Source organism: Ictalurus furcatus, chromosome 11 (assembly GCF_023375685.1).
Source record: "Ictalurus furcatus strain D&B chromosome 11, Billie_1.0, whole genome shotgun sequence".
In the NCBI taxonomy this organism is placed as follows: domain Eukaryota; kingdom Metazoa; phylum Chordata; class Actinopteri; order Siluriformes; family Ictaluridae; genus Ictalurus; species Ictalurus furcatus.
In genome coordinates this window covers 5,168,900-5,195,000 of record NC_071265.1, presented here as the reverse complement: position 1 = coordinate 5,195,000, position 26,101 = coordinate 5,168,900, and the positions used below count along the sequence as shown (strand labels likewise).

The window sequence follows — 26,101 nt, the reverse complement described above, 5'->3', positions numbered from 1 at the left end:
ACATTCATGATCATGGGGTAAACATTTTATATATTAACAAGTAACAGCCTGCTGAAGGATTTATGTACATCTTCTGTCAAAATCCATGAGGTGAGATTCTACCTATACTTTTAATAGAAAGTGAAAAGCCCTCAATTACTGTAATTGATAGATTCTTTGATATATTTTTAACCATACCATGGAAGTTGTTTTGCCTTTACTAACATCACATTGATGAAGCTTTGAGAAATCCTTTATGAAGTATCCACTATGCCCTGACCACGACATCCGATCAGTGTTACCACCTGCTTTTTGTTGCTAGTCTTTTTTTGTTTCCAATGCTCTGTCTTCTCTGTAATTTAGTCCCTTTAGCCCTTTAGTACCAATAAAGTGGCAACACATAAAATTTTGCCTTTGAGGTATATGTACTCTTATTTTCTTTATTTCATTCTCACAGCTTCCAGTCCTGTAGTTTTACTGGGTTTCTTGTTTTCAGCTATTTCCTGGTTCTGACCTCTACCTGTCCATGTGGATTATGAGAATAGATTTGTTACTGTGGATTTTGACCTTGATTTCTGGAAAGACCTCAATAAAGAGACTCTGCATGTACATCGAACTGCCTCTGGCGATTACATGTTACCGAAGCCTTCACTGCAAATTGATGTAGGATGTCTCTTTAGGCTACATGCAGAGATATTGGCTTAGGAACGGGTATTTCATTGGCAGTACTGAAATTATTAGCAAAGCCCAGCTGAAGACATAAGTCCATGTGGTGATTGAATGTATCATCATGCATATCCTCTTCTACATCTGGCTCCTTTTCAGCCACCTCTTTTGACCCAAATTCCAGCTGACCTGCATTCATTTTCCAGTATTTATTCATTATAATTTTGGAATGCAGGGGCATAATGGAGATTCTGTTTGAGTGCTCAGTTGGGTGTGAGTAAATGCCTTTTCTTCAGTAAACAAGCATTGCCATTATGAACTCATGACTCACTGGTAGAGAATGCTAAAGCACTGGTTAGTAGTTTACCGGGTGTTATGGCATTAAAGTCTTTGGTCAAAGCTCCTTCCTGGCTGCTCCATCCTCACCAAAATATAGGGCCCTGCTCAACTGGCAACCCCCAAGATCCCTGCCAATGGCCTCCAGTCTTGACAAGACATCCACTTGATATGCCAACACTCTTACCAAACAAAATGTCAATATCAATTTGAATAAATCACATACATATCTTGTATAAGGATTTTTTTATGTACAGCAGTAAAGGTCTGAGATGGCCCTGTGGTCTTGTACAGTACAATACCTCTTGACCACTTTGTAGTCAAAATGGGCTACGCCTATCCATCTCATGCTTCAGTTGTCTCTTCAGCTATCACCTACGTTTTTTTCTGGTCCTTCTTCAATCTGTGCCCTGGAAGGTGTAAAGGGCCTCTGCCTTGCTTCTTGTCTTTGCCAGCTCAGATTCTGTTCTTGGACCTAGCTCAATTTCTGTCTCTATATCTGCTTATGGCAGTGTGTCTGCCTATGTTCCATCCCCTGTGTCAGTACAGGGTGTCTGGAACCAATGGGAATATGTTGAGCAAATATATCGATCTGAAGAAAAACTGTTGAGGAAAATTGGAAAAAACATGACACTGTATAACCAGCATTTACAACATCATATGTTGTAAATAACAATTATAAAATGAAGCATATGTAGTTTTACTCTTATTGGTTCCTGACTTTTCAGAAACTCTGTATTAAGCCCTGGTGTTTGCCTTGTTTCTTCTCCTCTGTCAATCTCTGTCTTTTCTTTTACTTTTAGTCAAACTCTTCCATTCTCTGATCTGGTTCCTTCATCTTCTGGCATCTTCTATCCATTCTTTGAACTTGCTCCAAGCCTCAGTCCTATGCCTTGTGCCATTCCTTTTCTCATTTTGGTCTCAGTCCTACTGACTACAGTAGACTATGCAGAATATAAAAAAAAGATTTTATAAAGAGCCAGCAGATGGAAGTAATGGAAGGAAAGGTGGTATCTATGTGGATGAAGCCAATGATCAGTGTTCCAGCTACATTTAACATTGAAAAGGGAAGTGGGCATAGGTGTGACAGTACAATCTCCAGTATGTGCCTTTAGCCACAAAATGACACCATCCTTGATGGCATGCTATTAAAGGAGGACATAAGACATTGCAGATAGCCATATACTGTACAAGAGGGCCTATCAACTTTCAAAGAGGGTCAAAAGTCTCCTGATAAGGCAGGAGACCATAGACCTCCAGAATAAGATGGGATATCAAAGATAGCAGATAGATATCTAGCAGATAGATATTTCATAAGATATCTGAGTGACCCTCTAGAGTCTTTTGAGGGTCACATTTACTAGGGTCTGAATACTAAAACAAGTGAAACTAATCCTAAAACAAGATAGAATGGGATTTGGCTCAAGTATAAGTCATGGAGGATGTCCTGGGCATGCATCCCTAGGGGAGAAACTGAGCCTGGTCTGACAATGTCTCCTAGAAGCCTGGAAAAAGATGATGGAATTGTGCATCAGTGTCCTTTTAGGGTGGGTCGATGGCTAATTCTCTGCAAGAGGCAACTTTGCTTCTTCCTTTTGTCTGCAATTTGGCTGAGCTTACTTTAGCTATTCAAAGACTCTTTAGCAAAGGCTGTGTGTGCTGGAACAAGCCCTCACTTATGCACTTTATCAGAACACGACCTGACCCGATCGACTCAGCTCGACTCAAACAGTACAGACTGCAAAGGGCACACAGATGAATGTCTAAAGGAATCAGACTGAACTTGTGAAAAGGTTTTAAAGACAGAGACAGGCAGAGAGAGAAAGATATATTCAGAGGCAAGTGGGCAGAGAAAGAAGAAAACACATGCTGACACAGTGGATAACATGCTCACCAAATGTCATTGATACCATATTTGCTATAAAAGAGTCAAACAGAAGCAGGAGAGAGAAAAGACAAGAATTAGCACAGTGCACCACTGTGCTGCCCATGTGATTACATTTATATATATTTATATATAAATTCATAAAATTTAAATATTAATTTTTTTACATATATATATATATATATATATATATATATATATATATATATATATATATATATATATATATATATATATATAACTAATGTGTGTTATTATGTTGTGGTCAAGTAATATATGAACAATTGGAATTTTACTTGCCAGTGGCTCTCACTGACACTCATTATAATATAAATATACACAAAAGGAAAGCAGGACACCAAAAGTGTTAAATGCATTAAGCAAAGTAAGACATGACCAGACAGCAGTGTTTTCCACCTCTCCAATGAATGAAATAATAATGGTGCATTCAGTACTAAAGCTATTTATTAAGTCTATTGAATAAACACTATCCTAATTCTCTCAATCCTGACTTCTCACCTAAGTAGGAAGAAGTCATCCACCAGAATCACAGAACTGCTGTAGATTGAAAGGAACCTCAATTGTATTGCTGTTGGTGGTTGAATATTAACAGAACATCTCTCTCTCTCATACACACACACACACACACACCATAGAATAAAAGGGGAAGGTTGGGAGACTGTTAGTGAGAGAGAGAGAGAGAGAGAGAGAGAGAGAGAATATCTATGAATATCCATTGAATATGTTTCTGTGTTCTCTGTAATCTGCACTGTTTATATTTAGACACATGCCAAGATGTACGACTAATAATATTTGAGGTCCTTTTGCAATATCATGGAGACCCACTGATTTGTTTACAGACTGTGGCTATGTCTCAAACTAAAACATGCCTGTAGATGGATTATGAATGTGTGTTTGTGGTGTCCAGCACTGGTGTTACATTCAGGGTGTATTTCAGCCTTGTACTTAATCTTGGATATGATCCAGATGCACCATTACCCTCATCAGGATAAAGTGGTTACTGTAGATGGATGAATGAATGAATGAATGCAGATTATGTTCAGTATCTTCACCAGTCACTTTGAATATCCAGTAATACATTTTGGATTAACCAGTGCCCCACCAGTATTCCATGCCTCATTTATAGCATTCTCTCTATAATGGTACAGTAAATCACTTCTTACTAGCCACACTGGGGTCTCCAAATCACTCTATGAGCTTGTGTTTATACACTGTAATTCTCATTGGCCAATGGGCCATGTACACCCATAATGCGCTATAATAAAAAAATAATAATTACTTAGATGTATATATTGCGTTTCTAGGCACTCAAAGCGCTTTATATTGTATGCGGGGAAATCACCTCTACCACCACCAGTGTGTAGCATCCACCTGGATGATGCAACAGCAGCCATAGTACACCAGAATGCCCACCCCACACAAGCCATTGATGGAGAGGAGAGTGATGGAGCCAATTCAGGAATGCAGATTATTAGGGGCAATGATAGATAAGGGCCAATGGGGAAATTTCATCAGGACATCAGGGCTAGTTTTTACGAGAAGTGACCCAGTTGTCAGGACCATGGATTATCGTCTTATCTGACAGTTGGCACTGTTTTTACAGCATAGTGACACTATACTGGGGCATTAGGACCCACACAGTGTGAGCGCCCCACTTCCAGCAACAACCTTAGTTTTGCCCAGGTGGTCTCCCATCCAGGTACTGGTCAGGCTCAACCCTGCTTATCTTCAGTGGAAAGCTGCATGGTGATAAGGCTCTGGCACTATGAATAGGATGTTTTATACAAAACCTGATTTAAGATACTTTTAGTTATATTACCTATAACACAGTACGCACACTGACTCAAAACACTTCAGTTCAAAAACTTCAGACAAAAACCTTCAGTTCAATCAGATGAAAAAAATACTGAATGTAATCTCATGCTTTATTATTGTTAGTACTACTTTCTTTGCACATTATATTCCTTCACATTGTAATGTGAGATATTTGCTGTTCTGATTAATGGGTACTGGGAGGATATACAGGTTCATTCATTCATAATCACATATTTTTCTTCTTCCCCCGCAGTTTGCAGTGAAAATAATTAAGAAATTGACATTTATATAATGTTCTGTTCTATATAACTATAGAGTTCATTTCTTAATTCCAATGCCTTTGATATTGCTGTGCAAGCTACAGGGTTCAAAGATTTTATCCCTAAGTGAATGTTTGTTGTAGAGCACAGCAAATGTCTGGTTAGTCAGTCATGCTCTATGCTCTGATAAGCAATATTAGTTTTCAGTTATCTGCAATGCTGACATATCCAATGTGTTTATTATCCCTCTATTTCATGGGCTAGGCATTTTGTGGAAAAGCTGATGACACAAATGTCTAATCTACTTTGCTCTTTTTTGAAATACACAAAGGTGAGTGCTCCCATGATTTTGGTTGTTTGAATTCTTATTTGGCAGATGTGTGTAATATGCTGTGATTTTCTCCAGTCCACATTGTACATTTACTTTACACTGCCAACTCTGTGTACATGTGTTATAACCAGATACAAGAAATATACATTTCAGGTCAGGCCATGTAGTTATGATGTTTGTTCGCTACCAAGGTGTGCAATTCTGTGGCCATCACTGTACATATTTTTAAGTCTTTACTGATCAAAGTGTTTAATGTTTCTTCTTGTTGTCTTTGTGTTACCTTCAAAAGGCATTAAAAGTAGTTGATACAGATATAACATCATTACTTCATTTTAATTGATGCATGATATTGGATACCAGATACCTTTAGTTGATGTGTGTTGGAAAATATTGGACTTTCCTGAGGAATGGCACTTGCTGGGAAATATCACTGTTTAATGAAGACATTGTTTTGTTGTTGCTGTTGTTGCTGTTGATAATGCTGGTGAATGGTAGTGTTTGGTGCAGAAAGTAATGAAATACAGTAATATATACAGTATACTGGGCCAGTCTTATTTTGGACTGGGTAGTGGGTGAACTATAATGACCAAAATAATAATGTAGTGAGTACAGGTAGAAAAAATGAGATTCCTCTCTGAGGTTGCTATGCCTACTCTTTGTGAAAGGCTGCAGAACTTGACAATCCAGAAGAACCTCAAGCTGCTGCTCTTCCAAATTCAGAGGAAAGAGTTGTGTTGGTTTGGGCATCATACAAAGAGTTAGCTGCCACTTAATGGATACCCCACCCAGACTCAACCTGCTAGATATAATCTTCACAGTTGGCTTGGGAACATCAGAGGATCGTCAGGAGGAGCTGGAATTGGGATGTGGCAAGGGATGGAGAAGTCAGGACTGACATTCTCAGCTGGTTGTTACCACAACCCCCACCAGGAACAATCAAAGAGGAATTGATTAATGAATAGTGAGTAAAGCAGCCTCTAATGGATGTAGCCCAAAATGCTTTACTTGAGACACAAATGGTAAAAGATGCAGCACATATATGGACAGTGGTTGACTGACATTTTCTCTAGGGAAAATATTTTATTATGGAATTTTCTTCTGGTCACCCATAGATGGCTGGTAAAGAGATAGCTTGTTTCCTGCAACAAGCAGATAAAATCTCTAGAAAGGCCATCTGATTTCAGAAACAAAGCCTGATCGAGATCAGGTGATAGAGCTTGCTGAATAGTCAGTCCAAAAATTTGTTGGATCAGACCAGCCAGTGCATCCACTCTTCCTATCTAGTTTTGGAGTCAGCAGCTTGCTTTTATTATGTCAACTATGCAAGAGAAATAGCATGTGAGTATACGGCAAATTAAAGTTCATGAGTGCACCATCTGGAGAACACTGAACAACAGTGGTGTGCATGACATCGTTTGAAGGAGAAAGCCATTTCTCTCCAAAAAGAACATTGATGCTCATCTTCAGATTGTTTGCAATCACGTGGACAAGCCAGAAGGTTGTTGGAAAAATGTTGTTTGAATGGATGAGACCAAAATAGAACTTTTTGTTTAAAATGAGAAGCATTATTTTGCGAGAAAGGAAAACATTGTATTTCAGCATAAGAACCTTATCCCATCTGTGAAACATGGTGGTGGTAGTGTCATGATTTGGGTCTGTTTTGCTGCATCAGGACAGGGACGTCTTGCCATCATTGACAGAACAATGAATTCTGAATTACACAATCGCATTCTAAAGGAAAATGTCAGGACACCTGTCCATGACCTGAATCTCAAGACAAAGTGAGTAATGCAACAAGAAAACGACCCTGAGCACACAAGTTGTTCTAACAAAAATGGTTAAAAAGGAATGTTTTGGAATGCCCAAGTCAAACTCCTGACCTTAATCCAATAGAAATGCTGTGGAAGGACCTGAAGGAAGCAGTTCATGTGAGGAAACCCACCCTCATCTCAGCAATGAAGCTGTTCTGGACTGAGAAACGGGCTAAAATTCCTCCGAGCCAATGTGCATGACTGATCAACAGTTACTGGAAATGTTTAGCTGCAGTTATTGCTGCACAAGGGGGTCACACCAGATGCTGAAAGGAAAGGTTCACATACTTTTGCCACTCACAGATATGTAATATTGGATCATTTCCCTCAATAAATAAATGACCAAGTATAATGTTTTTGTTTCTTTTGTTTAATTGGATTCTCTTTATCTACTTTTTAGACTTGTGCGAAAATCTGATGTTGTTTTAAGTCATATTTATGCAGCAATATAGAAAATTCTGTACTTTTCACTAAATCTGTGTTACATCTCGATTTGCAGTCATGCATATTTCCAACTGCATGGGTTCATTTGTGGCTGGGCATATTTGGGAATAACCAGTTGTTGGTATCCATGGTCTGTTTTTAGGAGAAGTGGTGTCGCTCCTAAAATAGCATGTAAAATTCAGTGGTTGTTCACCATTTCCATGGATGCTAGCTCAGCATCAGAAAGTCACTTTTGGAAATTGGCAATTAGCATTTCTGAGTTTCACATAGTTTCTATCTCTGCAGGACTGCTTACTGGAGCACAGATGTTCTTACTGACCCTGGATGGCCATAACTTCAGTGGGTAAAGCAATGGTCTGCCATCTTTGACAATTTAAATGGTGAAATGTAGGTGAAAACCCTTGGGTCTATGTTATGACTGTTATTGGTAGTTCCCTGATGTGCAGTTGAAATCAAGAAACCTGAGCTGAACTCTAACCACTAGACTGCATAAAAACAGGAATCCACAGAGCTTTGTAGGAAAAAAAAAAAAAAAAAAGAATACAAAATGAAAGCTTTACTTATGATCTTGATTTAAAGTAATTGGAATGTAGGAAAAAAAGGAAAATCATAGGTGAAAGGACCAAAACACTGAAGTAGTGTTTTGGCTCTTCCACCTACAGTGTGCTTTTAGATTCAGAGTAAGCAAGACTAACAGAACTTAATTAAAACTCAAAATACAATCTCAAATGCTTGGTCTAAATGCAATACAATTTCAAACCACATGGGAACACAATAAGTCTTGTTACACCTTTGTGGAACAGTGTTTCCCTCTGGTGGTGACCTGAGGAACTAACTGGAATCGCAGTCTTCACTACTAATGTATCAATCATAAGAGCATAATGTAATGTGTGATGCAAAAGTGAATTATTCTGATAAATTGCACAAGTCACATACATGCACTAATTTAACCCATTTATTGCAGTAGCTGTATACGTGTAGAGCGGCAACACGCAGTAATAGAATAATAGCAATATAATGTCACACATCCCCTAACCAAACACACTGGCCCAAAGCAATATACACCATCCCCTTGCTCCCCTTGCTCTTTTTTTTTTCTTCTGTTTTTATGTTTTCATATTGGGACATAAAATATGGAAGTGCTGTACAAAATGAACACGACATTCAGTGTGTACAAAATTAACACGCTACAAATAAACTAAACTAAGAAAGAAAAAAAAAACACCATGAGAAATAATTTAGTCTCATTAAAGCTGTTTCTCATTTCACGTGCTGTTCATGCCTTACAAAAAAGAAGTTAAACATTAAAATAAAAAAAAGGAAAGGAAAGCAATACTTAAATGTTCTGAACATGCTTCTTAATGTATGTAGTTATTGTCCATCTTTGCCATTTGTTCAATCTGAATTTTTCTGGATATGGAGAAAACATTTTGTCAATTTTTATCTAAATTCTTTAGCATTTGTCAGATTTTTAAAACTACATTTTGACATTTTTTATTTATTTTTATTTATTTTTTTAACGAAGGCACAGCACATGAAACCCAAAAATACACACAATTCTGCAGGTTGAAAATAACATTCATATATAAGAAGGGATGTAAGAAGAAAAAAAAAAAGCATAATTTTAGAGGTTGTATGTTCTATTTTGGATTTTAAGCACAGTTTAAATTTAGCATTACAATAGTGACCAATATTGAAATAAAACATTTACAAATATATTGCTGTTGAATTGTAACATTGTGTTGTTTTCTTTTTAAGACATCAAGTTGTTGTTTTTTTTTCTTCACTTCTGTAAGTATAAACTGAGTGATTACAATAACATTATAATAGAAAATAGTTTTGAAAAAATATGTTTGTTAAGTAAATGCAAATTGTGAAATAGTATGAGTCACGTCATGTGGGTTTATTTATACATACAGATTGTTTTGTTTTTGTATAGATAGTGGGAGGAAGAGTGTGTGTGTGTGTGTGTGTGTGTGTGTGTGTGTGTGTGTGCGTGTGTGTGTGTGTGTGTAAAATTTACAGTCGTCATTCTATACAGACACAAACAGGAAATAAATAAGTGCATATTTCCCACCTAAAAAACTAAAACCAACCCCTTTGCTGTGTTCCAATTCTGTTTTAATTGCCCCATCGTCTTCCCCTTGCCTGAATCTCCCTTTCCAGCAAGATTAAAGGTAGTAGGTGTTCGGCTTGGGTTGTATTTCTCCCCACTCCTCTACCCGTACATAACAGCTAGTTGGGAATTACTTGAGTCCATTAGCTAGTTAGCTGCATTATTCTCACTGCATGAGGGGAAGTTAATGAGGGCACATTAAAAACATCAAGTGGAATTCCGGGATCGATTTCCAATAAATAATAAATGACAACTGCCATGGTCGTTAATCTAACCCATGTGAGTATTACAAGTACATAAAATTGGTTAGTATTAATTTATATTTACAGACACGCCACCAATGACGAGACTAAAACGAGGTTTCCACTAACAGTGTATTAGCACGATGCTTTCTCCATTTTTCTTCAATGTTTTAGATTAATAAAGTCCCAAAAACAGCTCAATAAACAACCACATCACAATATTGGTTTACTGTATATTGGTCAGCCATATTATTGTTTTTAAAACTGGTATACACAGCAAAAGTCCCACGTCATTTGTCTCTCTCATGAACATTCGCAGTCTCCATCATAAGATGATACACGTTTTTTTCTTTTTTTTTTCCTTTTTTTTTTTCCTTTTGTATATGACAATTTGCATTAAATCCCAGACATTGTTTTAATATCTTCAGAACAAAAGTCTTGAGACATCTCCGTGCAAAGTTTGATTTCGCATAGTAACTGTAAATAAGCACTTTTTGTCTAATCTGTACGTCTCACTACCACACAGCATTAGCATCCATCTAATAAAAGGACAGAAAATGAGGAAATGTGAAAGAAAATAATCTTTTTTTTTTTTAAAGAGAAATAAAATAGCAGTTAAGCGGTATAGAAAATGGATGGATGGATGGAAAATAGCAGTTACAGAGTAAATGCTCTTAAAGCTGCTGCTCCTTTGGGTTTTCAGTGCCAGAAGAGGCCTGATAGGATTTCAAACTGGCCAATGGGATGTCGGTTATGTGACTGCTGACGCCAACTCCTCCTACGCTGAAGGATTTCCTGTCTCCGAAGTGCTCGTGGCTGCTCTTCCAGCCACGGTTTAGCGTGTGACCATTCAGCAGTTTGTCTTTCGTCCACTCATTCTGGCCACCTCCGTAGGACGAAGCGGGCGATTTGGGCGGCATCCAGCAGTTATCCGAGTGGCCGAGTACTAGACACTCTTGTGTACACATCTCTGTTGCTTCCATTAGACCCCTAGGCCCTAAAAGTCCATCTATGGAAAGAACAAATATGTCTCAGTATTCATGTGAATTTTGAAGAAATAACTCAAAGAAATTGGTGTGAAATACTAAAAAAACATCTAGTGAGGGGCAGTTCTGCCAGTGAAAACAGCTTGATGATGAGAGAGATCATGGGAGAATGAAAAGACTGGTTTGAGCTGACAGGAAGTCCATAGTAACTCACATAAGAACTCTTTTCAACTGTGGTGAGCAGAAAAGAATCTCAGAATACACAACACTTCAAACCATGAGAGCAGGAATCTGAAGCTAGAATGTGCACACACTCACAAAAACTGTAAAGTTGTTGAAAAATGCAAGAAAAAAAAAAAAAAAAACATTGCCTGGTCTTTTTTATCACAAGACATTTAGATTTTAATTCTCGAGGATCTGGTACTTTTTTTGTCAAAAAATGTGGCCACAAAGCAACTAATTTCACATTAAGGAACCATTTCACAATCCCATTCACATTTCTTCACCACAAACAAAACTCTCTAATAACTTTCTAAAATGTGATGTTGGGAAAGTTTCAGATCAGTGGCTATATCTTGCTCTGGTAAAGCTAATTGTTTTCCTTTGCAAACCAGTGCACAGAAGTGTGAATAAACCAATCAGATTTTCTCATTAAACTTCTCATTTAAAAAAAAAAAAAAGAAAAAAGTTTTCATTAAAAAAAGAGACCTGAGGGTTTTTGATTTAAAAAAAACATAAATAAAATAAAAAAAAAGATGTTATCTCTGGGTTAGGGTTCTAAAATGTGGCACTATTTTATAAAGGAATGGGCTAGCGAAAAAATGGTTCGGCAGAATCATATGGGAAAAAGAAGTGATTCCAGAGGCCATCTCTGAAGAACTTTGAAGGCAGATGTTTACACAGAGGATTTTGTTTGATGCAGAATCATCTGTTGCTCCTTCAAATCCCAACACTGTCACAGCCATCCAAGTTCAAGAGTGCAAAATTGGCAGTTGCCATTGAGCATATTTAAAAAAAAAACATGTTAAGTGTTCTATTAGGACTTATGACTTATGATTATGGAAGTTTATGGAGAAGAAATGAAAATACACTCCCTTCTCTGCTTAAGCATTGATATTAACCCTTTTATGCATAGTGGTCACCACAGTGGACAGCTATAACAGCCACCGAACGCATGCAGTCCACTGGAGTGGACACTTCAATAACTGTTTGAAAAATGTATGTAAAAGGAAAAATAAAGATAAAATAATTTTTATACCTAAAGAAGAGTAAAAAAACACAGAAAAAAAAAAAAATCCTTGAACAGGATTTCATAATTAAAGCATGAAAGGGTTAAGTTAAGCAATCCCTTAGAATTGCATGAGATATCCGAATCTTATCTCCATTCCTTTTTTCTGCTTAACTTTCCTGCAACACTGCAGGTACGAATGTGATTATAGAGCAAGGGCTGATCCCTAGCTTCTCATTTAAATACTGTAGAAGGAACAGCATCTCAGAGATCTGTGAAGGTGGAATTAAACCGAGCGACCCACTCCTCCGTGCTTAGGCATGAAGAAGGAGACTCAATAGTACAAGTGAAGAGAGTGGAAAGTGTATTGCTTTAAAAGAAGAAAAAAAAAAGCATGCAGCACTTGCTGCTCCTGTAAGAGTAAAGGGTTTGATCACGAACCAATAAATTAAAGGAACATGTCATGGCAAGTGGCAGGTGAGAACAGTCGCAGAGACAGCAGCAGAGGTTAGATGTAATGTAGGTTTAATACGACAAAGTGGTTGCTTGAGAAGAGACCGGTAACCATAAGTTGTAGCAAACTCAAGGGCTGTGTCTGAAACTGCATTACTACCCTACTACATAGTAGGTGGAAAAAAAAAAAAGTACACCAGAGGGGTAGTATGTTTGAATTCTCAGTAGCCGGGAAACAGTAGGTGAGAAATACCCGGATGGCAAGATTTTGCAGTATGCAACCGATGGACACTACGTGAGTCAAAAATCCCATAATGCAATGGGACTCACAGAAGACAGCGTGTTGGCTCTTTTTAAGTATTAAACCTTGGTTAAACAGGACTTGTTTAGCAATACCTGAATAAATTATTAACTTGTTGAAGGTTTAAACAAGAAAACAGTTGTCACAGTGTTTGAAACTGTTTTTGTGATCTCCATCATGCCTTAGCCGTCCAAGCTAACAGCAACAAATTCACCTCAGTCTGTTAACCCCGCCCACATTAAATTACAAATTCAGTTAACTTTCCTGATGTGCATTTTGCGGTTGCTTTAATCTGGTGGTCCCTTTAAGATTTTTGTGTTTATGACATCAACGGTCACATGAAAATGCCAACATGGCGGATGTAGTATGTCCGGGATTGTAGTCATACTACACACACATACTGATTAGTATGTACTGTTTCAATGGCCGTGTAGTAGGTACTGCTTCAAATGCAGTACGTACTGTCACAGTACACGATTTTCGATGCAGCCAAGGTTAGGGTAATGCATACAAACTAGAGAAAAAAACAAGCAACTCTGCAGGCTTGATTTGAAGCCACAACATTTATTTCTGTAACATTCCATAACAAATTACATAACACATATCTGTTTGATTGTTTACTGAGTCAGTGTCTAAGTAAAACTGATAGTTTATTTAATTTCTTGGGGCTTGACTGAGGGGCATGTAAGGCTGAAAATGTAAAAACTCTTTTAATCATTGGTCAGAAGTACTATGATGGAAAATGCAATGCACACTGTATGTAAAAGCACCGTGAGAGCCTTCACAGTACTGTAATTCTTCTATTTATCAAAATTTGTGCAGTAAAAAAAAATCAGTCTCCTCAATGAAAAGTTAAACTCCTAGGTTAAATTTGTCTAAAAAGTTAAATACTTTTTAAACGACTTCTTTTAGTCAATCACTGGGTTAACATTTAAGGTCAGTTCATTTAAGCTGCCATCCATCCAAAGCACTAAAGCAACGTAAGAACGTCATCCTTGATTAAAGGAGAACAGAGAAAGAAAGGAATAAAAGCAGTCTCCTTTCACTTTCTCTGTCTTCCTTGCCTTTTTTTCTACAATATCGTGTTTACAAGTGTGTGATGTGAATGATTTATTCGTTCATGAATAAAAAACATTCAGTAGTGCAGTGACCTACAGAACATCGGGCAAATAAGGTACTTTATGGCTTTTGTTGTGTAAAATAGTCGGATCCATACTTTAACTTCGGCCATCATTTTACACAGCTCGTGAATATTTATGAGTCCAGAGAGAAAGAAAGAAAGATCACATCATCTGAATTTCTCTGGGGTCGATATTTATAAGAAATTTTGAGTTTCACATATTAAAGTGTAAAAAGAAAACAAATATAACAATCATCAGCTGATCATCAAGAAAAAATTCAGTAAACAAATATTCAGCACTTACTAGTTTTAATATATTATTTAAATCTGATGCAGTTTGGTCTGGGACTCACCCGAGTTCGGATCAGAGTTGCCATCTGCCTCGGTTCTTTTATCTTGCTCATAGAACTCCTCCTGTGCAAGTGGGAGGGGCTTAGAAAGCAAAGCCCCACCCCCAACAGACTCGGGCTCACCCAAACCGCTGTCACTACAGCTCTCCTGAGAGCCGTCTGGAAGGTGAAAGGTCACACGCCGCTGAGACTGTGAGAGCAAAGAGATGGAACACATCTGCGTTAGTGCACTTTATCAAATAGTTACAACACAGTTTCCATTCACAGAAACACAGAAACGACAAGAACACACTTTGTGGCAACCTGGGCGTGGTCGAATTCTGTCTGTGAATGAGGCGAGGAGTCACAGAGAAGCGGGTAATGAGTGTGTGTAAGAAATATTATACAGCCTGTCTTGAATGCCAGAAAGTGAGCCATGCCTGTCAGAAGCTGACAGCAGCTTACTTATCCTGTGTGCAGAGTGTGCCTTCAGTTATTTCTTATTTTTATCTTCTGAGTTTATATCAGTGCTAAAAAGAAAACTTTTTTTTAAAAAACACAAACACACACACACACACACACACACACATCACTGCTCTCTTTCTTATGCCTGCCTCCAGCGTCCTCCATTCTTTCAGAGATATTGTACATTTATAGTGAGAAGACTATAGTGAGAGTATTCTATAGTGAGAACAGAGGTTGCACACACTACCTGCGACATGAAATGTACACTACTGACACTGTTTATAAGGACTGATGTGATGGCGTCATCAACAGACATTGTATCTTTAGTAACAGTATTGGCATGCAGACGTCACTTAGTGAATACAAAGCACTTCATCTCACATGCAGGAGAGCAGAATTTATATGAAACAAATCTCTGTTATATTGCGAAAGACTGGCTAAAACCAAAATATAATAATAAAAATAATAATAATAATAATAATAATAATAATAATAATAATAATAATAACAAACTTTGGATATACAATCATGTGAAGATTACTTTTATAAAGATGTGTTTTCTTTAGCCAAAACATTATTGTATTCTAGACAAAATGACAAACCTGACACAAACTTGTTAGTAAAAGCCTTATTGTGAACAATTTCTAGGATTTATTTAATCTAGTTTATGTTTATCATCTGATTACAAACAACACAGGGACATAGAAAAGATTTTCAGTTGTCCTTTGACATGTTCTATGTAAAACCCTGCAAATGAGTGTTTTCCATTCAGAAAGAGTTCCATGTAAAACTCTTAACTATAAGATGAACCACTGAAGAAGACATGACGGGTTTATTTTCTTTTTTTTCTAAACAATGTAATACTTTTCTCCTCCTTCTTGTTCTTCTCAGTGTAATAAATCATGTTGAATTAAGACTAGACAGAACATCACAAACTCAATTACAAACGGCAGAGAAACTGTCTTTACATCCTGTGTGTGTGTGTGTGTGTGTGTATATATATATATATATATATATATATATATATAGATAGATAGATAGATAGATAGATATAATGCAACAGCACTATCGAATTCTCGATTTTGATTGGTCAGGAGGTGCCGATTCATTTTCTAGAACAGCGGCTTTAGAAAATAAATAGAAAATAAATTATAGAAAATAAATAGAAAATAAATAGGCTTATAGAAAATAAATTTTCTATATTTTTCAATATAGAAAAATGGCTATGTTTTCCATTGGAGCAACATAAAGAGGGTCAAAAATGAAGAGTAATCAGGTTCAGAATATGGTGAAAATGTCTGTACAGAGATGTTTATATAACATGTATGGAAGGAGTCTTTGGTGTCAGAGGTAAAGTTATAACTTTTAAAGTTTTCCAACATTTTCAGGACAGAGGAGTTTAAGCTTCATTGTTTCTCTGTAACATGACAAGCTGTGAAAGGCTGGTGAGTTTATCACTGTCCTAACATAAATGACAACAAGAACTAACTTATTTCATGGACGTTCCACAGTGTTAAATGTAACTATAAATGGATAATAAGTACATGCCATTCATTAATTTAAAAAACAAAGTACAGCAATTGTTTTTAAGTGCTTGTGTTCTAAGAGGAATTAAAGCCTTCGGGACGTGGTGTTATTGGAAAAGTTCAGGATGGTTTCAGTATCTACAGTCCACTCCGAAAGTATCGGAACAGCAAGGCCTAAATCATTTATTTTTACTGTAGACTGAAGACATTTGGGTTTGAGATCAAAAGATGAATATCAGAAGAGAGTTTAAAATTTCAGGTTTTATTTTCTGGTATTTATGTATAGATGTTTTTAATGACATAGAACAGGCGAGCAAAAATCTTTGAACATGTGATTGACAGGTGTTTCTTGAACATCAACTGAATATCTGAACATCTCTTGGTTTTAGCCTTCATTTCACCTGTGAAGACTGCATTTGTTGTTCAAAAGGATAAGCTAATATAAAGATCAGAGAGCTGTCTATGGGAGAAAGGCAAGCCATTTTGAAGCTAGAAAAGAGGGAAAATCAACCAGAGGCATTACACAAACACTGGGCATAGTCGATACAAGAATTTGGAATGTCCTGAAAAAGAAAGAAACCACTGGTGTACTGAGAAACAGACTCCAAATGGGTCAGCCAAGTAAAACAACAACAGCTGATGACAGAAACATTGTGAGAGTTCGGAAGAAAAACCCCAAAACAACAGTCAGTGCTCATCTGTGAAACATAGTGGAGGTAGTGTCATGGCTTGGGCTTGCATGGCTGCTTCTGGAACAGGCTCAAAAAATCTTTACTTATAATGTAAACCATGATGGTAGCATCAGAATGAATTCAGAAGTTTACAGGAACTTTTTGTCTGTCAGTTTGCATTGAAATGCATCCGAATTAATCAGGATGAACTTTATCATGCAGCAAGACAATGATCCAAAACACACTACAAACTCAACAAAGGACTTTATCAGGGGGAAAAAAATGGAAGGTTTTAGACTGGCCTAATTACAACAATACTTTGCTCAAGGGAAATGAAATAATAATAAAAAAAAATGGTATGTTATGACTATGAAAGCTTTTTCTGATCTATTTTATTTGTGACATTTTTGATATCACTGTGTCATTAGTTTTTATTTTGACACAATCTCCGCTGTAATTATGATCAAAAGCAAAGGTCAGCTCATTTCATCCCCATGCAAATGACTCGATTCCAGAATGCAAGTGACATTCAATTAGCGCAAAAGGAGTAGCAGAAGTCAGAGTGTGTGACAACGTGTTTCAAACAGACCTCGGCAAATGTCCCTCAATGACACACACACACACACACACACACACACACACACACACACACACACACACACACACACACACACACACACAAAATACACATGCTTGGCTTTGCATCCACCAAGTGTGCTTTTTTTTCAAGTGATGGGAAAAGAAACATTGTTTCATCCACAACGATCCCTCCGTTAAATATCTTTGTTATAATTCATAATTAATCAATCATGGCAAACTAACGTGAAAATCATGTGGAAACAAAAATCAAGAAAATAAACTGAATAAACTAATCTTGTACAAATCACACATGAAAGTAAATGAACCATGTGAAAATCACATTTAAACATCACACAAAATCAAATCATATTGTATGTTAAAATTATTCACATGGAAAACACATGGAAATAAATTAATTGCATAAAAAAAAATCATATGTGGAAATAAATTAATTGTGTCAAAAAATCACACATAAAAATTAAAGCTGCAAGCAGCAATTTTGGGGGCTATACAATATGGCGGAAATTCTAATTAGGCTGAAATTGATGTCATAGGGTGTGTTGTCTCGACTTTTACATTTTGGAGACACGGTTCAAAAGTAATGTACTTCCAAATTAGGCCCAAATTTGACCCGATGGTTGTGCCAAAGCATTGGGAGCACTTGCCCCAAATTTGGTCAGAATGTTCCTTTGACCCTCCCCAATCAGTGTGCTAAATTTCACAACTTTCTACAAGACAGTTCTATGGGCTACCATAGACACCCTAGCCAGAATAAGAAGATGAAGCAGAAGAAGCAGCAGAAGAATAAAAATAAGAAAGGTAGAAGAACATGTCGAATCAAGTATAGATCACATATGACAATAAATTAATTATTTAAAAGATCAGATAAATGTGTTGAAAATAAAGAAATATCAAAATCACGTTAACAAATTGATTCTGTAAAAAAAAAAAAATCACAAGTGGAAATAAATGAATCGTGTAAAACTCACATGTGAATTGTGTATAAATGATATCTGAAAATAAATGAATCATGTAGACATCATGTGAACATAAATGAATTGTGTACATGTCACATGAAAATAAAGGAATTATGTAAAAATCACAGGTACACAAATGAATTATATAAATATCATATGTGACCATGAGTGAATCGTGTACAAATCACTTGAATCTAAATGAATCATGTAAGTCAGTTATGAAAATAAATTACTTGTGTAAAATTCATATGTGAACATAAATGAATCATTTGTAAAAATCACAAGTGAAAAGCGAATTATGTAAAAATCATGAGAAATTATGAAAAAAAAATCAAATCTTGTACAAATCTTACACAAAAGTAAATGAATCATGAAAAATAGATATGAAAATAATCATGTAAAAAAATAATATGTTCAAATAAGTCCACTAAATGTAAAAAAATAATATGTCTGAACACATGATCATTCACATGTGGAACTTTTCTGATCACACTTTTGTTTGAGGCTCTGTGTTCAGATTGGGTTTCACTTCTCTGACTCCTCCATCTGTCAAATGCAACTGTATTAGTGAGATACTGTAGCAAGCCTTGGTATAGAGCATGCCAAAGCCTCATTAGAAATGTGTTTCTTATATTTTCCCAGACCTCCCAGGCCTTGGCTTTGCTTCTTCACCACTGACACTGATGCTCATCAAACAGAATGATGTTTGCTCTAGTGAGACAGGGAAAGGGAAACTGCTAACAAGTTAGTGAGCTAATACGATTCTGCACAGACTTTGAAGAAAATTTATGTCCAAAAGCTTTTTATGAAGCCTGGGAAGATTTTACAGCTCATGTTGATTCTATTTGGATGGATTTAAAAGCATTTGTCTTACAGTAATCAAACCTTAAAGCACTTAAGATGGAAGTAATCTGCATTTTGACTAAACGTCTGCAGACATGTTTACATATGTACCTGTGTGTGTTTGAGTGTTATTCACAGCAGTATTAGTATAATTCCAGGTGTAATCAGTGCCATATGAGCCTCATTAGTGCTTCCTGCCAGGTAAGGAGTAAAATACTTGCCCTACACAAAATGGAGTTACTGATATCACCCTGAAGTTCCAGTAACAGCACCTCACAAAGAGTTTTCTTCCTCTTATACCACAACAATTTGCTAATGATTACATATGACCACGTTGTGGGAATAAATTAGTTCGTATTATCACTTTATAGTAGCTACAGTTGCTGTCATAAGTTTACATACACTCATCATGTACATGAATGTCATGGCAATATTGGCCTTTCAATAATTTCTTTTTCTTTTTCTGGGGAAGAATGATTGTACAACATATCTTTAATTAAAAAAAATAAAAATAAAATAAAAAAAAACAAGAATTTGGTTTTCTGTAATCTATATAGGACCAAAATTATACATACAGGGTCAACAATATACACACAGCACACCTAATATTTAGTTGAATGTTCCTTTTATTTGATGACTCTTCTTGACAGAATTGTTAAAGTTCAATGACATTTGTTGGCTCTGTTTCTTGAAATTAATAAAGCACTTTCCAACCAACTAGATTGGAGAATTCAACAGCATTGTGGTTTGTTTTCCATGCAACACAGTCCTTGATATTAGCGCATTAGCTGTTAACCAAACACAACCAAATTTTCTTCAGTTTAATTCAGTTCTTCATACAATTTCACCATGTTTCACCAGAGTTTGCCCTTCGTTGGTACAATTTGAAGACAGGTCCAAAGTTTTGAGAGTATGCAGATAAAGAAAGAGGGATGATGCCTTACCATATCCCACTCTGTGAAGTTAGAGATTAAATGATGTTCATTTCTTCTATACAGAAAATCAAGTGCTTATTTACAAGCCTTATTTACAAGACTTTGAAAGCTATGAATGTTAAGGAGCCAGACTTCATCATGGCGGTAGTCACAAACGTCAAAGCATTCACACTAATACGCTTTAGCTCAGAGTCACGGTCTGAATGGAGCTTAAACACATCCCAAACATCATTTCAATGATGCTGTAAGTGTTGCTTAAAAAGCCAAGCTGTGGATATTTCCCCTTATTGCCAAAACACATCTCCAGAAATGTTTTTTTATATTATTTATTTATCTCACACGCAGCTTTCAAAGTGCTGTTTCCTTAAACTCCGGGGGCTGAAGAATAAAAAAAATGCTTCCTGCAGAGCCAGTTCATAGAAATGGATAGAAATCTGTTTCTGTTTAACATCCCTCATCGGTTCTGTAATACTAGTTGGCAGTTTTGCCTCTGTGTGTTTTTAGCTTTTTTTTTTTTCCTACTGTAGTTATTTTTCTAACACTTACAGTTGTATTAGGAATCAGTGGTTCTGTAAGTGTTAGCATGCAGCTTTATTTCTGTGTGAACAAGCATGCATAATCTTACACTTTTAATCCTTCTCTCATGAGGCGCACCTAGTTAAGAACCCCAGAAACACCTCCATTGACAAACACAGTAAAGAGAAAAACATTCATTTCCCTCATTTAAGAGTTGAATTACTTCCAAGCTTTACCATGACAAGTTCAATCCACAGAGCGTTTTTCCTGCTCCACATTGAGCGCCATCTGTTGCCTTGTACAATTAGTACTGACCCCCTAATTTCTCAGCCATTACCCATCTATTAATGGAAAGGGACCATAGGAATACCTCAGGCAAGAATTGTACGTTGTATTACTCACAGTACAGCATGGAGTGTTTATTTCAACACTATGTACACACAATTATCTTGTTAGGCCTCCCTGTAGGTCTAACAGTCTAACTGTCTCCTTCTTTTCCATGTAGCCCTTCAGCATATATCTGTGAGGAAATCTATAAACATGGAGGGACTGATAACTCATGTATGTGGATTAGGGTAGATAGCATTTTTCTCCAAGTGTGTTATGCTGTGATGCAACATGAACTGCAGTTCAAAAAATGTGGTTGGCTGGCTTCCATATTGGTAATGCACATGTTAGCCTTCAGTGTGTAGGTAGCTGCCATCTAATAAGCTAGAACTGGCTGGTGGTGGGGACTGTCAGTTGATCAAATTGGAGAGAAAAAGGGGGTGGCGGGGAGGGGGGGGGTAATCTATGGACCGATTACTAGAAGATATTAGGTGCGTTGCACATGTCTTCAACCTCTTTGAACCTTTCCACATTCAACCTGGAATTGAAATACCTTTGATGGTGAAAAATATATATCTTTTTTATTGTGACTCAAAGGATAATTAAACAAAAAGCTGACATCTGGTGGTTGTATGAGTACCCCCATGGGTCAAAACATGGTAGAACTAATTTTGGCTACCCTTACAGCTGAAAGTCTTCTGGGATATGTCATTATCAGCTTTGCACATCTGGATGCTGATATTTTTACCACTTCTTGTAAGAAAAAATGCTGAAGCTTTGTCAGATTGGTTGGAGAACAATGGTGAAGATAAATTCTCAAGTCTTGCCACACATTCTGAATTATATTGAGGTCTGAGATTTGACTGAGTGATTCTAACACATTTAGGTTCTTGGCCTTAAAGCACTCCAGTGTAATTTTGGCCGTGGGTCATTGTTGTGTTCCAGTGTCAAATTTCCTTGAGACTGGAGCAGATTTTCTTTTAGGGTTACCCTTTTTTTGGGTCCATTTATCTTTCCTACAATCTTGACCAGTTTCCCAGTTGATGAAATCCATCCCAACAATACGATGCCGCCACCACCATCCTTAACAGCAGGGACATTGCTCTCAGGATGAAGCATATATTCAGTAAGCTGGACTGAATCTACTGAACCAAATCAATTACTCATTCAGTTTCTCAAAAGTGATTTTCCAGTATGAAGAATAAAGAGTACAGAGACATTTTGAGCATAGCCTGAGGTTTGCTGGTAACACCTTGAAACCCTTTGAAGGACACTGCTAGGAATCTAATGGTTATACAGCTTATACAGTATAAATCCATATACATGTGTAAAGTAAATATTCGAATGTATTCTAAGTAGCATGTCTATGATATTGACCTCATCAACAAATAAAAAACAAATCTTTAATGTATTTGGTACAAGGGAGTTTGGTATTTTGATCAGGTTTGGTGATTTGCCATCAGCACTGTGTGAAGTTCACTCCACTGCACTACATTGCTTCAGGAGGATTTGGTGTTATGTGCTCTCATTTTTTGAGTATAGGGTGTTAATGAGCCAATCTAGGATGAAACAGATCTCTGAAACCCCTCTAGCATTTTGCTACAAAGCATTAACCACATGTTACAAGCTGTGTCCAAAAAAAGTCCAAAAGTAATCATTCGTGACATACAGTAACACTAATTCAATCTTGGCAAATGATCTCAAACCAGATCCCATGTTTAACAGGGCAATCAAATATATTTCAGTTTCACATTCATTTTTTAATCCAAAAACACAGTCATACTGATTAACATTAGCACTGGAATTTGCATCCACTAGCCTTTAGCTATATGCACATTATTCAGACTGAAATGTGGCACACACATGAATGTAATTTTTTTTAAAGGCCACGAAATTCTACCACAAAGCTTTTTCAGGAAACAACACCGATATGGCTATACACACACACTGTGTAACAAGTGCCTGGAGTAAACACACACTAATCTTTTGTTTGTCAGCATTTTATGGATATTTCACGCTTGCCCTGGTCTGCATATGGAGATCGCCTCAGAGCTATTCACAGGCATTCTCTTTCTCTGCTTCTTTTCTCGTTCTGCTTTTAGAGGAGAAGTAAATGTTTGCCGAACAGAAACATCAATCCAACTAAACCTGTTTATTTTACCTTACAATGATTCCACATTTCTAAAAATGCAAATGCTGATTCCTTCACTCGTTTCGCTCCATGTTCCTCTGTTAAGTATAGGTACGTGACTCAGTTCTACAGAGAAAGGCAAACGTGTACAGCTATAGAAAGAATTGAACATTTCACTATTCTCTGAACTAGTTGAATAACCCGAGGTGCTATTTTAGAAATTCATAAATGCACGTATATTTTTAATGAAATAAGAATCTGCACAGAAGTAGCAGTGGGCAGTATACTGATATTAATGATACATTAGTAGAAATGTACTTGTCAGAGCTGCTGTTAACGGACAGCAGCAATAATCAACACCTTCTGACCAATCAGATTTGAGAATTCGGTTGCACTATTGTATAACATATGCTATTTTTTATGGCATGACCTATCCTTCCTTGTCCTTGTTTGCCTTTTCACTAATAAAGACATTCTCTATGTGATGCATACAGAACATTTATAATAAAGTCTGCAGAAGAGCAAATCCTGAGTCGGTGTCTTCCTCAGAGCATCATTATTCACCTGGGGCATTGCAGGTCCACTTCCTGTGCAGCTAAAGCACAGCAACAGCCAGGCAACTAGTGAACTTCAAGACTCAAGTTGAAGGTTGTTGTGTGTTTGCAGTATCGGGTGAAAAAGTCCTTACTTACACACTTTATCAGAACATGACCCGACCTGACTGGCTCAGCTAGACTCAAACAGCTCAGAACTGCAAAGGGCAGAAAGATAGACAGCTAATGGAAGCGGATTGAACATGTGAGGAGGGTTTGAAGATAGAGTGAGAGAGAGAGAGAGAGAGTGAGGGAGAGAGAGAGCGAGAGGTGAAAATCATGCTGACACAGTGGATGACACATCCACCAAATGTCACTGTCAGTCAAACAGTAAGGGGGGGGGGGCAAGAGAAAGAGGAACAAAATGCTGAGTGAAATGAAGAGAAAAGCTACAACAAACATCAAGAAGAAAAATAAAGTAGTTTTTTGGGCTCATTAAATCACATTGCCACACGCACGGATGCAACTGCAAAAATAACCAGAGTAGCCAAGAATAAAAGAAAATGTGAAGTCTCCAGGTAATTAAGGGATTAATTCTAAAACCATTCACTTATAGAAAAGCATCACCTACTTCTCTGTCTTGTCCTTGAGAGAAAAAAAGAAAAAAAAATATCACTGGATTGAAAGGAATCTCAATTCTATTGCTATTGACAGCTGAACATTATTGCGCATCACTCAACGAGCTGTACAGGATTAGCATTGACATCCTGAAGGGTGGCGTATTCATGGCTGGCGCATTCAATTTCTTCTTCACTTTTGGCAATACATACCGTAGAGAGACAGAAAGAGATTTCCAAACTGTCTCTGAACTTCTGGGTGTATTACCGCAGATATCTAAATGAAAATGTGATAGTTTGGTATGGTCAAGAAAAAAAAAATAATAATAAATAAATAAAAAGCTATATGGAATTGAATTAAAAGTAAGCTTTTGCCATATTGTCAGGAGACCACGAGTTAGAATCCCGACAAATCAAACTGGCTATGTTTTCTGGGTGGGTTGGATGCTGTTACTCTCTCCCCTGTCAATCACAGCAACACAGGCTAACCTTGGGCATCTGTGAGCTCATGTATGTATGTGGAAGTGGGCGAATAGCGCTTTCCTCAGAGTGTGTTATGCCGCCTTGTGACGCAGCATGAGAAGAAGATTGAAAAGCTGGCTCCACCTGACTCAGAGGAAGCATGTGTTAGCCGTCACTCTCTCTGGATGGCAGCTGTTATATGATTGGATAGAGCTGGTTGGTGGGTAGGAACTGGCAGATGACCAAAGTAGAGAGAAACTGGAGGGGGGCTGTAGATGGGTGATCATGTATGATTTGTTCTATGTTTTTGTTTACAGTAACACGAAAAGCAGTTGTAATTCTTTTCATTTCTTTCCTTGTTTTCAGATTGATTTCGGGGCTAAAATTGCTGATCATAAAGTTACTGGATGTTTTTTCAGCAATTACTGAGTATCTAGTAATAAAAATAACTACAAAACTACCTACAAAATACAACAGACCTACAGCTTTTTTTCATTAGCATTTGATTGATCTTTATTATCAAGAAAGTAATGCTAAAGGAGGACACCTGGTCAGCCAAAACAAATCAGCAGAATTTTTTAGATGCTGCAATTTAAGAATGTTTTAATCACCAAGCGCAGTTGTTAAAATCATTGTGATTTAAGCTGATGTTAGTATTTCTTTTGCCATTTGTGGGTGGGTGGCTGGCTGTGTTGGTAATGTTAGCTAAATAGCTACATGATTTATTTTCAACAGTCAAAATTTGTTAGGTCAACTCTATTCATGCTGATATGTACAAACCCAATTCTGAAAAAGTTGGGGCAGTATGGAAAATGCATAAAACAAACAAACAAACAAACAAACAAACAACAAAAAAACAACAACAAAAAGAATAATTTGAAAATTCAGTTCACCCTGTACTATGTTGAAAATATGTTATTAACACATTATTTGATGTGTTACTTTGTGAATTTAATTTCCTTTTTCAAAATATACACTCATTTCAAATCTGATGACTGCAACACACTCCAAAAAAGTTGGGACAGTCGACTGTTTAGCACTGTGTAACATCACCTTTTCTTTTAATAACACTTATTAAGCATTTGGACGCTGAGTGAAGACACCAGCTGGTTAAGTTTAGTAAGCGGAATTTTTCCCCATTCATCCATTATGCATTTCTTCAGCTGCGCGACTGTACAGGGCCTTCGTTACCTAAT

The 26,101-nt window shown here is 37.0% G+C and overlaps 1 protein-coding gene across 3 annotated transcripts in view; it reads right to left on the bottom strand.

Annotated features, from left to right (window-relative positions):
* Positions 1-10,259: 10,259 nt before the first annotated feature.
* The window catches only part of LOC128614825 (protocadherin-9), a 242,811-nt gene continuing 226,969 nt past the window's right edge, over positions 10,260-26,101 (bottom strand). For all 3 annotated transcript variants that reach the window (XM_053636443.1, XM_053636444.1, XM_053636445.1), the window contains 2 exons: positions 14,348-14,534; positions 10,260-10,915 (listed from right to left, as the gene is read on the bottom strand). In XM_053636443.1, coding sequence (XP_053492418.1) covers positions 10,581-10,915; positions 14,348-14,534 — 522 coding nt within the window. In that variant the 3' untranslated portion in view covers positions 10,260-10,580. The remainder of the gene's footprint in view (positions 10,916-14,347; positions 14,535-26,101) is intronic.